Consider the following 12,295-nt stretch of genomic DNA (forward strand, 5'->3'; position numbering starts at 1 on the left):
AATCAGCAAGTAGCTCAAGAGAATGCTCTCAATAATCAATCATCTACAAGAAAAAAGAGCCAACAATAACTCCACCCTTAATCCGAATTCCATTCTATTTAACATCCAAAAACAATCACAACGAATCCCAAACCCCTCTACAAGTCCCACAAAACCGTAAACTTCCCACCATTGAATACATGCACAAGTAATGCATTATTGCATCATACAACGACAACCCCAAGTTCATGTTGCTCACTGACACCCGAGATATACTGAAAAATGGACGGCTACAATTTGATGTTGTAATCGTCATGCCTTGCTGGTAATGAGGATACGCACTCCTAGGTCGTGAAAACAGGAGATTGAAGATGAGGAGGCATGTTGAAAAAAATTTCGACGCAGCGTGGGAAATAAGTGATAGATTGACGAGAGGGGTCTTGTGAGATCCGATTAAAGTAGAAGAGATTGTCTGGCTAGGCTGATATTGCGGGCGAAGTACGTCGCTAAGAATTGGCCGCAAGTTATGAAGATGCGATGATGCTCCGACTGAATCACGAAGGGGACATTCTTATAGACGTGAGAAAATAAAGATTCTTTATCTGAGGGACGCCATTGGAGGCTTACGACCTTCATATTGTCCATCCGCTGGGCGCAGTGGTAGTCGCTTTGTCAAGGAATTTTCAACGCTCAACGAAAGCTTGAACCTCGGAACCCTTAATATTGTTCACTGGTCATGGCTGATAAGGGGTACTAGAGACAAAAGCTGCGATGCGCGCCACGATGGTCCAATTAAGCCAAATCTGTCTTTTTGCAAGAAACACGATCAGATGCAAAGAATAGACTGCAAATGATCTCAGCCATATTTAGAATTGGGACAAAACTAGTGCTAAAGATAAATTAAAGACCACGCATTCCTAGACATGGTCGCAAAGCGAAGTACGGATGACACATCAATCAAGAGCGAACCAGCCGCAATGTAATTAACCAAATCTAGTCTCAGGTATCATCGTAAATGTGTAGGAGTTGTAAGTGTAAGGCAAATATATATCCAAGAGCTGGCAGACCCAAGTATCTGCGCCGCAAAAACGCCCTTTTCGCTCATGCCTAGGTCTTTTTCTCTCGTTGCTGAGAATTTCGGGTATGTACAATGCTATCATACAATCATTCAGGGTCGTAGGTCGTGGCAGACATTGATTTGTAGAGGGTGTGATCAGAGATCCGCAGTATAGAGGCGGGTTCTACCAAGTGATGTGCGTCTCATTCGTTCTCAGGTCGTAATCACCATCGCGGGCGCCTCGAGTTCCACATCTCAAAGTTGCCTCCCGGCTCTGCATATTAAACAGAATCTCCTTGACCATCACCCTCCGATCCTGCGGCACGACTGCACCATCCATGGTACCCATACCGTATCCGAGATATTCGCCCATTCCCTCCTCTTCAATCTCCATAATCCATTGCCCCACGCGTCCGCTAAGTATGCTGTCCCACATACCTTCTCTTCTTGGGCTGTTGAGTAACAACTTGATTGCATCCCTTCTAAGTTTTCTATCTCGACATTTTGTGGCAACCACAAACAAGGGTGGGACAATTCCCAAGTCCAACGCAAAGGAAGCCTTAATATGGGTATAATCATCTTCATCTCGATACATCCCTGGTTGATATCCGGTCAATCCAGAGAAATGAAGGCCGTTATTGTGGGGTTGTCGATGCCTGCAGCTGGTAGGGCTCCCACATTTTGATTGTGCTAGCATCAGCTCCTCATCAACAACCACTTCCTTGGCAAGATCGATAATCTCTTTGAACTGTGGCATGTGATTGTCAAAGTCCATCTCAGATGTGCTGAATCCCATCAGGAAAAGGATTGAGGTCATAAGCTGCATCATCTTGAGCACATCAATGCCTGCTCGTTCTGTATTGGTCATTTTGGGTCTGCGGCGTGATTCGAGAAGTGGCTCAAAAGCTGCCGCCCACTGAGCAAGTTGTGTACGGAACCCCAGACCAGAAGCTTTTAGCGACTGAGGGAGAATATTATTTGGTCCTTGATAGTACGAAGAAAGTCCCTCCTGGAACTGCATGATGCGCTCGCAAAGCGAATCTAAAGATGCCCGCGCTTCTTGCGATGTTCTAAACATGTCTGGAATAGCTGACTCCACGGAAGTAGTAGAGGCAGCATCGGACGGAGAAGTTGGCGACTGTGGCGAGCCGGGATTTGCTGCTGGTGTCAAACGAATAACATAAGGTGGAGGAAAATGGAAAGCCATGTCGTAGGATTTGGCTTGAATCGCAAGACGAGTGAACATTTGAACTAGCTCGTCCTCGACTATCTCCTTCTGCTTGACGACCATCTGCTGTCTTGATTGCTGCCGGCGTTCTTCCAGAAGACCGAGTCCATGCTGGATCTGTGAGATGGCCGATGTGTGATTGCCAGTGAAGGATTCGAAGCAGGTGAATAATACTACGGATATTAATATAGTTCGTTGGGATCGTGTCTCATTATTCTGTAAAGCCTCTCGTAATCGTGCGAGGGCTTTGCCATACTGCTGTAATGCAAAGTTATAATGGTTTGGTGCGGTGTCAACAGAATTGCTGTCGGGCGATGATGGTGGTGACTCTGACGACTTCTCCAGCGTCTTGTACAGCGCTCCCAATGCTACGACCGCATGCCGAATTGATGCTTCCGAATGACTCTCCTGAAGCACACTCCGCGTCCAAAATTCCGAATCAAAGAAGCCCGACAGTTCGCTTGCGGTGTGTGTCCTGAAGACCTGAAAATATTGTCCTTCTTGTGCGTCGAATGGTAGCACCGTAGGCGCATAGGTTGTTGGAGAAAATCGGACAATGGGAGTAGGCGGTGGTGTCGGCCTGCTCTGCTCGAGGGGTCTCCGTGGCTTGCGCGCAACGATCTTCGAAACTGCTGGTGTTATGGCATATGAAGCTGGATACGATGGGGCGATCGCCGTGGATGGGATTCCATCTGGTCGTGGAGCAATGGGAACGGCAACTTCCACCGTCCTTTTATATGCAGGGTACCCGTCGCAATGTCGACCCGACCGAACACACTTTATGCATTGTGGCCGTGTCTCGTCGCATTTGACTCTTCGATTTCTGTGAGGCGCCCGAGTCAGTAGGAGTATCGGAGGGGAGATGCTATCCAGGCGGCAGGCGGCAGGCGGTACCTACTTGCAATTATTACAACCCGTTTTGACCTTGGGGCGACTGGCTCTGCGCGACTTCAGCGGCTTGGTTTCCTTCTCTTTATCGCCGGAGTCGGTCATCTTGGGTGATGAGGTCGGCGCCGCGCATCTCCTGAAGACGTGTATTGCGCGAAACGGAGGAGTAAGAGGATGGGTCGCGGTTCCCTATCTGTTCCAATATGAGCTTTGCACAAACGACATTGTCTTTAAGAAAGATAAATCGGGTAGGTGAGGATCGAGAGCAGCGCGACGGGAGGAATCGAAGGTCGTAGAAAAGAGAAAGGTAAGTGGAAAGGGCAGCGCGAGGGGCATTTGAGGGACACACGGGCAGAGTCACACGTAACACCGAGAGGTCATTCCCACCATGCCAATGCCTTCCCACGATGAGGTGGTACCGTGTCGCATCATGGAAGGATTGCCGACCGCGATGAGGCGAAAAAGGTGCGAGGAGTGGAGGGCGACAGAATAAGGGCACTGCGTCCGCAAGCTCTCGTGGGGTTTGAATGAAGAGCTGGCGAAGGAAGAAGCTCATGGCGTCGCTTGCCGCCCGGAAGGGGCGCGAGATGGGCAGGCTCAACATGAGAATAAAGGAAGCAGACTCACTTGGCGATAATTGCCCGAGCAGACACGAGCAGTTCCCAGGTATGGTGCGTCGATGCTCGCAAATCCCGTATCGTCGAGGTTGCTGATGGTGATGGTGGGGAGAGGCTGTCGCACCGGCGGCGGGAGGTCGAGAGGTCGGGAGGTGGTAGAAGAAGATGGTACTGGTACATACGCAGGTAGGTATTCGAGAGACAGGACAAGGTTCTTCTCTGGAATTACCCGGCCTGCTGCTTGTGTGTTGTCGGTAGCGGCAGTCAATGTCGTCTGGTCGAGCGTGTTCCAGATGGACTGCGTAGTTTATTTTTCGTGGCTTGCTTTCGTACCTAGGTAGATACCTCTAATCGATAGGTCGGAAGAGAATCGGCGTAGGATGGAGAAGCAGCTCAGAAGCAGCTTGCTGGTGCAGCCAGTCGAGGAGGTTCAGGACGCTCCCTCCATTGGTGTTATATGGCTGCCCATTTCCTATTTCCTGGAGATGATTCCTGGAATTTGGGGTGGTGCACAGCCTTGGTACCATTCTCGTCCCTTCGTGGATACAACACTCGCTGGATCGATCCCTTTCTCACCGATGCTGCCATGCATACCACCCTCCCTCTTCCTAAGTCGCTGCATGTGCATTGCTTGCGATTCACTCTCAAATCGATCCAAATAATGCATCGCTCGCACTGGTTTAAAGCTCCACAGCCAGTCACGACGCACACCCTTCATTTAGGGCTGACGGGAGTGACGCCTTTCCTGCCTTTCCTCGAGCAACCCTAAATGCGGCCCCTGCCCTCCCTACCACAATATCGAGCCCACACGAATCTCGGCCCCTCAATCTCAGGCGGACGGAGTAGAGCTACCGCTCTTCGCAGCCGTGGCCAATCGTAGCTTAATCCAGGACTGGCGACGCCGAAGTCGAAACAAGTCGACTGGTCACTTCGCTTAAGCCACGGAGGTACGACACTTCGAAGTGACTTTCTTACTATTGGGACGACTGGTGCTACTCGAAATGAGAGAGGCTAGGTTTGAGCGTCAATTCAAAATTGTATGCATCTCTACGGGCAGATTTCCCCATGAGCAAGGCAACTTGGATGATATACATAGATCCCGCCCTATCCTCTAAGAACACCTACGAAGCCATTTCTTAAAGCTCATTTGTTCAATGTTTTTCATACCACTGCTATCATTGACGTAAGACTGGGTTGTTGAATTACAATCGTTCTCATGGTAGAAGTAGTATGGTGTACTCGGCTCCGCTTTTCGTTAAAGACTATCGCTTCCATGGATCTCACCCCCTTTCAATAAGCGAGCCCGATAAATCTGCCACCAACCTGGAAGTCTGTCCTGTTCTGTCTAGAAGAATGTGCACAATGCTCCACTTCTTCATCCCGAAAATTGACGTAGCTAAACGCAGTATAATACTCTTTCGAATCAACGTTACCAAAGCTCGATCAATAATGTTGCAATTTCATTTGACCAAACACGATACCTATGGTATGATTTCAATGTGGCTCCTGTGGCTGAGCCGCCGTTCTCCGACGTATTACAGAGTCACTGGACTGTGAAGCAGCAATCCACAGGGCCGCGGCCGCATGCAAGGACTGCGCATCGCTGATGTCTTCACCTATTTCTCCATACCTAAATTCCATCAAACCGAGGCTAGAAACAAGTCTCCGAGCAGATGGCACACCATGGGCTCTGTGTGTATCTCCAATTCCCAGTATATCATGCCAGCGGCTTCTTAATCTTTCAATTGTACCTCTAAACACAAATCCCGAGAGTCTGTCTGGTGCGGTGGTTGAAAGTGTTGTGATGCGGGGTTACTCGGACATTTCCCGGTATGACATCTACATTTCTGTCGCGGGGTAGAGTATATGAGGAGCTTCTGCCATTGTGACAGTAAACATTACGACGATTTCTCCGACATCCCCAGATTCACTTTGACATCAATTGGCTATACAGAGAAACAACGCCGCAAAAATGGCTGAACGAACACTTGCAACCCTTGATGTACGCTTTATCCTGCCTGACCAGATCTCCCCAAATCATGGACGATGAAATGGCATATCAGGGGAGGTAGTTCTACAAAATATGTACTAATCTTTCGCAGTCATCGATAGTAGATCGTCTCCCCACCTCATCCCGCACCCTCTTTCAAGCCAAGACCCAGAAAGCCCTTACCTTTGAATCCATCGCTTCGTCTCTCGGACGTAGTGAAGTCGCAGTCGCGGCTTTATTCTACGGACAAGCCACCGCCTCAGCAGACGACATCGTCAAGCTCTCCGAGATCCTCGGGGTCGAAAAGTCACAATTAGAGGCAGAGCTCGCGCAAGGATTTCCAGATCGAGGACGAGCTGGACCCATGCCCCCGGTTGAGCCTCTGATTTACAGACTCTATGAGATTGTACAAAATTATGGATATGCATACAAGGCGATATTGAATGAGAAATTTGGAGATGGAATTATGTCGGCAATTAGCTTCAGCACCAAGGTCGAGAAGGAAGTGGATGATAAGGGAGAATGGGCCGTTATCACTTTGAGAGGGAAATGGTAAGCTGGTTCCTCTCTTTTTTTGGTCTCTTCACAAGATAGACAGTGGCGTTAATACTTTGGACAGGTTACCCTTCACTAGATTCTAGTTACTGCGTACAACAAACTTTTCAAATCTGGGATGGGGCTTTGACCTTGTAGAACTATCTATAGGTAGCTCAATATATATGTATACCTGTACTTATCATTAGATACACAGTTCAATCTTTAAGGCTTAAATCTAGGTACTCAAACATGTGACTAGCCCTAGATCGTCTTGAAAATTCGAATCTCATACACCAGGTCTACATGAGGTCTCAGCAATAAGAGCATTATTATAATATTATGCCACTCTACTCTATTCTATCTTTTCGTTGATCACAGCCACCTTTTCCTCTCAGGTACACTTTCCGAACCCCTTCTGGCATCCGGTTCCGCAATGTGTAGCCGTTGCGCCGCTGAGTTTACGTTAGTCGAATTCTGATACCCAGGGAAAATAGTACTAACCAATAACCAAACTCGCTACAGCATTGTCCGTTAAAGTCGCCTCCAGCGCAGGTCAACCCATTGCTCTTGGAGCCACATGATCCATCGACGGTAGGGATGTTAGTTGTAAGACAAGCGCTTGAAGATCCTTTCTGGCATCCGACACCGCAATGTGCGGTGGTGCTCCCACAGGATCCGGTTGTAGAACAGCTAGTGAAATTAGCGTAATGAAGGTGTATGCTAATGGTGATTACATACCAGTTTCCAAAGGTACTTCCTACACACGTTTTCGAGTTCTTGGTTCCACAAACACCATCTGTAGAAATGGTAGAAGAAGCTGTAGAACATGTGCCGAACGCGGACTGACAGCCGGCGTCGCAGAAATCTTTTCCAGTACCGCTATAACATCAGTTAGTGCATATTTTCTACATACATCAAATTTACTCTACCCAGAGATAAATTTGGGGGGGATGGACGAACCAAAAACCAGAGGAAGAACAGCAATCTCCTTTAGCACTCCCTCTACACGTCTTCCCGTTCTTTCCGCAGGCACCATCAGTTGAGATACTCCCAGAACAAAGTCCGAAGTTGGTTTGACTATGAAAGTTAGCAACAAAGCTTCAACGATGAATGCAGAAACTAACCATCCGGCGTCACAGAAATCCTTCCCCGTACCACCTAAGTAGAAGATTAGCAAAACCTCATTAATGGGGATAGTGATGACATACAAAAGCCGCTGGCACTACAACAATCTCCTGGCTTGCTTCCTTTGCATGTCTTCCCGTTCTTGCCACAACTGCCGTCTGTAGAAATGCTTCCCGATCCAGCGTTACAGGTGCCGAAGGCACTTTGGCAGCCAGCACTGCAGTGATCAGTTGTTGCTCCACACTATGATAGGTCAGTATCTACTCCTCCCGTTATAAGAAGCTATATGCGGAATTCTGGCCTGAAAATCCTTCCGATTCGCGGAGAATGGGGATTCCGGGCGGGTGGAAATATGCACAGACTACTTACAAAATTCTGCACTGAGCAACACTAGAAACAGGTCAGTACATATTCTCAATTGACTCTAGAGCCAGCATAGGACGATCCAGGTTCAAGAAGATAACAAAGAGAAAGATCTTTACTTCGCCGAAGGTCGACCCCTTACACGTCTTTCCATTTTTACCACTGTCGACAAGTCAGTATACGTTTTCCTACTTAACCAAGACCTGAGCACACGGATTCTCAATCAAAAGTGCTCTGAATCATGAGTAATCGGGTTAACAGAATGATGAAATACTACGAACCATGCGCCGTCTGTGGAAACATTGTTCGGCCCAAGACATGTTCCAAATTCAGCGTTACACCCTTGAGCAGCCGCACAGAAATTATCACCTATGCCGCACTAAGAGCACATTAGCAGACGTTTTTTTGTTGTAAGATATGTGCATAAAAATCAACGTTGCCCTGATCACTCCTGGTCAAGCTTAGAAGTGGAATAAGGGAAGGACCACTTACGAAGCCGCTGGCGGAGCAACCTAAAACAAAATTAGCATAAGCTTCTCCTCAATTTTGCCAAAGTTGAAACCGTGACCAGCCATAGAGACAGCTTGGCCAGTAAGAGTAGGAAAAGTTAAAGAACTGGAATGCATACAGTCGCCATAAGTTGAACCCTTGCACGTCTTTCCGTTTTTTCCGCAGGATCCATCGGTACTAATGTTGTCTGAACCGGTGCATGTACCAAAGTTTGCTTGACAACCTTGAGCTGCTGAGCAGAAAGCATCACCTGTGCCGCACTAGAGACAAATCAGCACACGTTCAGGTGAATACGGACCTGTGCACAGAGATCCAGCTTTAGTCCGCACATCCCAAATTCAAAGCATTAGAATGAGGAAAAAAAGTGTTGCATACGAATCCAGATGTTGAGCAACTGTGTATAGATATTAGTTTCGTAAACCTCGGAGTGTCGAATATTTGTCTTACCAGTCACCATATGTAGAACCCTTGCACGTCTTTCCATTCTTTCCGCATGATCCGTCGGTCGAGATATTACTCGTAGAAGCAGTACAGCTGCCGAAACCAGCTTGACATCCTTGAGCAGCGTCACAGAATGTAGAGGTAGCTCCGCAAAATCCGCTTTTCGAACAACAATCTCCGAAGGCTGAACCTTTACAGGACCTTTTGCCTGTTCCACCACATGCACCGTCAGTGGAAACTCCAGAGGCCACCGTACAGTTTCCGAAACCGGCTTGACACTACAATGAATTAGAACAGAGGCCGGGAAAGAAACATATAGAAGGATTACTCACTCCTGAAGAGGAATCGCAGAAGGCTGTACCGGCACCACAGAATCCACTGGCGGAACAGCACTATGTAAAGTAATTAGGGCAATTGTAATCAAAAATGTTTGAATCACAAGTAAGAGTCAGAATCATCAAAAGATCCTGATCAGGGGCGGCGAAAGAACAGAGAATCTACTCACAGCACCGAAGTTTGACCCAGAACATTTCTTGCCGTTCTTGGTTCCGCAAGCTCCATCAGTTGATACATCAGTAGCTCCAGAGCACGTACCAAAGCCTGATTGACATCCAGAGGCGCTACTACAGAAGGCATCTGTAGTTCCACACTGCAGCAAGTCAGTATAGGATTTTTTGAATCACTCTTCTACATGGGTCGTGAGTTGGAGGCGTTTCTGCAAAACTGATGTTCTACCAGCCATTGAGTAGTTGGGAGTAGAATAACTAGCACAAGAGTGACATACGAATCCGCTTGCAGAGCAGCACTAGAAGAAGTCAGTATATTGTTTTCTCGACGCCTCTGAGGAAGAGAGATGATGTAGTCAAGGTTTGACAGGCTCCCAACAAGTAGTGAAGGGAGCCTTCGGAACAAATAATAAGATGTAGCTTACAGTTCCATAAGATGATCCGGTACATTTCTTGCCATTCTTGCCACTATGTCTAAAGATTAGCATTTGGTTTCCCTACAAATATAGGTGCCGAATGCAGTGCTCTATAACAGAAACAAAGCCAAAACTTACCAAGAGCCGTCTGTGGAGATATCTGCACTACCGGTGCAGTTTCCGAAACTAGATTGACTGCATGGAATTAGTTGACGTTTTAAAGATTGAAAGTATAGACGTTCCACCCAGCTGCAGCATCGCAAAAGGCAGCGCTAGCTCCGCAAAATCCGCTCGAGGAACAGCTTTAACAAGTTAGTGTATATTTGGGCGAACTAGGATTCGAGAGAAAACTTGATTGACAGAGTTGCTCCAGATCGCCAGAAAATAAAGTTCAAAATGAGGGACAAAGACTGACCATGCTCCGTAGCTACTACCAGTACATATCTTGCCATTTTTACCACACTATATGATATATTAGTAAAGGTTCATCTAAGTGGTCTTGATTCAGGAGCTAACTCGAGAATCCCACACGCTCCTCGCTAGTAAGGAACGTCAACCAGCAAGGGAAAACTTCAAAAATGAAATAGATTTCATACTGCTCCATCAGTAGAAATGTTGTTTGGGAGAGTAGTGCAATTTCCAAAGCCAGGCTGGCATCCAGACCCACAATGGCCAGCGGTATCACCACAGTAGTTGGCAACACTGCAGCAAGCCCCTAAGCCACTACCTTTGCATGACTTTTGATTGGAACCGCAAGATCCGTCAGTGGAAATATTGGTGTCAGTAGTCGTGCAGTTTCCAAATCCAGATTGGCATCCTCCTCCGCAGTGAGCTGCGCTATCCCCGCAAAAGTTACTAGCAGAACAACAGCTTCCTCCTACGTAACCGGTACAGTTGTACTTGTTTATCCCAGAACATGATCCATCGGGAGAAATGGATCCTGGACCGGGAGGTGTTGGTGGCGCAGGTTCAGGTACCAAACAGTTGCCGTATGCGGGCTGACTAGATGTTGGGAATTCGGTTAGCGATCGAGGTAAAAGCTTGAGCAAGCATGACTTGACTTACCAGCCAACATCACAAAATTTACTTGAGCGACCGCAGATACCATCTTTGCTACAGCAAGCTCCCCACGTAGGAGAGCAAACGAAATTTTCAACCCCTCCACAAGTACCATCAATAGTGACCACGCCGGTTTGCCATGGGCTAAGTGCAGCAGTGGTAGTAGTTTGGCACAAACTAAGCTTGGGCAGTAGCCAGAAGAGAGCGAACGTCTTCATTTTCAGTGCTGGTGAGTGATTGGGATTGACCTGGAAAAGCAATGTCACAACAGGTGGTGTGGATGACAACACTGTAGAGGGGAAGCTTTACCCACGATATATACGCCACCTCTAACTTGAGTACCTGAGGGTTTAGATTACCCAATATGTTAGGGATGAATGCTCCACCGCATGATGTTCCGCGCTTTTTGATTGCGGCACAAAAAGAAAATTTCTCTCGCGTGGAAGCTGGGATTCGGGAATCTAGACTGATTTTTTGACTGATCTGATCATGGGGAACAGCATGCTTTGCCGCACAGAACTCTTCATTGCAAGTCTCACTCGATTAAAACCATTTCTCGGTGAGAAGTTAAGACGGAGAAACAACGCCAAGTACCTGCAGGGACCTTCCACGAGGTTGCTTTCATGGAATCAAGGGCACAATGCGGAGCAGCATTAGTGCGTGACAAGGCATGAGATGGCCGTACAACTTCGTATAAATAAGCGATTCGGTTTACCATTCTTAAGCTACCTAGGCTCGCGGTGGACAAAATAAGTGGCAGTTTAAACACGGTATTTCTTCGATTAAGTTAACGAAATCTCGTTATTTAGTGGATTAATTTGGAACAATATGAGATATTTCGTATATTGTTTTGAGTAAATAAAGCTTCTTACGCTCTGTTCGAAGTCGACTTGCATAGTCCAAGTTTACTGCGTAGGTGACTGACATTTATTTTGTCCTCCGCGAGCTAGGTAGTCAACGGCCGCCTGGTTCTCATTAGCGAAAGCTTCGGAAATGTTGAACCTTCTACGCCTCAAAACTTTTCATGATTTGGTTAAGTCCATTGAAAAAATTGTGACAAAGTGCTATTTTTGGAACGGTTGCCAACACCAATGGGCAACAAAACCCCGGAGTACCTGTCTTGCGAGTATGTCATGCGCGCACGCTTGGGTATACAATTAGGCCCTCAAAAACATTGGAAATGACTGAGATGTTTGAAACTTGTCCCTGCTAATTTCTAGTGATGTGACATTGAAAAAGCAGGTTTCTGAGACGGATGAATTGATCGATTAGTGCTCTAGGCTCGGGCAACAAAGTTCGATGTGATGCCTGATCAAACTGAACATTAGACAAATTTAGTGGGCAAGAGTAAGCGATTGGAGAGTAGGTTAGAATCCACGAATATGTGAATGCCCAATGGCCATCGATTGCCCGACGGTTCCGTTCAGGAACTGATTTTGGGGTCCATGGCAAGAATTTTAGAACCCTGACGTCTTCAAATTCTGCAAAAGGGGACCTGAAAGCCAATTGACCCTGGTACTCAGGGTCTTTCTAGAAGCCGGTTACTGCCTTGTGTACGAGGAATTGGACCCGAGATGCT

At 47.3% G+C, this 12,295-nt stretch overlaps 3 protein-coding genes across 3 annotated transcripts; 1 reads left to right on the plus strand and 2 right to left on the minus strand.

Annotated features, from left to right (window-relative positions):
• Window positions 1-1,220: 1,220 nt before the first annotated feature.
• On the minus strand, window positions 1,221-3,257 carry GLAREA_03803 (Zn2/Cys6 DNA-binding protein; the record flags this gene model as incomplete). The annotated part of the gene is made up of 2 exons (XM_008084056.1): window positions 1,221-3,087; window positions 3,163-3,257. 2 exons carry the CDS (start codon window positions 3,255-3,257, stop codon window positions 1,221-1,223), a joined length of 1,962 nt encoding a protein of 653 aa, XP_008082247.1.
• A 2,484-nt stretch (window positions 3,258-5,741) lies between these two features.
• GLAREA_03804 (Cyanase C-terminal) lies at window positions 5,742-6,315 on the plus strand (the record flags this gene model as incomplete). The annotated part of the gene is made up of 2 exons (XM_008084057.1): window positions 5,742-5,771; window positions 5,872-6,315. 2 exons carry the CDS (start codon window positions 5,742-5,744, stop codon window positions 6,313-6,315), a joined length of 474 nt encoding a protein of 157 aa, XP_008082248.1.
• Window positions 6,316-6,687: 372 nt separating this feature from the next.
• On the minus strand, window positions 6,688-10,934 carry GLAREA_03805 (Plant lectins/antimicrobial peptide; the record flags this gene model as incomplete). The annotated part of the gene is made up of 21 exons (XM_008084058.1): window positions 6,688-6,748; window positions 6,798-6,986; window positions 7,035-7,175; window positions 7,226-7,373; window positions 7,421-7,454; window positions 7,505-7,664; window positions 7,791-7,811; window positions 7,845-7,946; window positions 8,066-8,163; window positions 8,277-8,296; window positions 8,413-8,554; window positions 8,670-8,688; window positions 8,742-9,013; window positions 9,068-9,127; window positions 9,241-9,384; window positions 9,520-9,540; window positions 9,667-9,709; window positions 9,796-9,852; window positions 10,073-10,119; window positions 10,254-10,659; window positions 10,723-10,934. 21 exons carry the CDS (start codon window positions 10,932-10,934, stop codon window positions 6,688-6,690), a joined length of 2,397 nt encoding a protein of 798 aa, XP_008082249.1.
• Between the last annotated feature and the right edge of the window lie 1,361 nt (window positions 10,935-12,295).

This window comes from Glarea lozoyensis, assembly GCF_000409485.1.
Source record: "Glarea lozoyensis ATCC 20868 chromosome Unknown GLAREA2, whole genome shotgun sequence".
Taxonomy (NCBI): domain Eukaryota; kingdom Fungi; phylum Ascomycota; class Leotiomycetes; order Helotiales; family Helotiaceae; genus Glarea; species Glarea lozoyensis.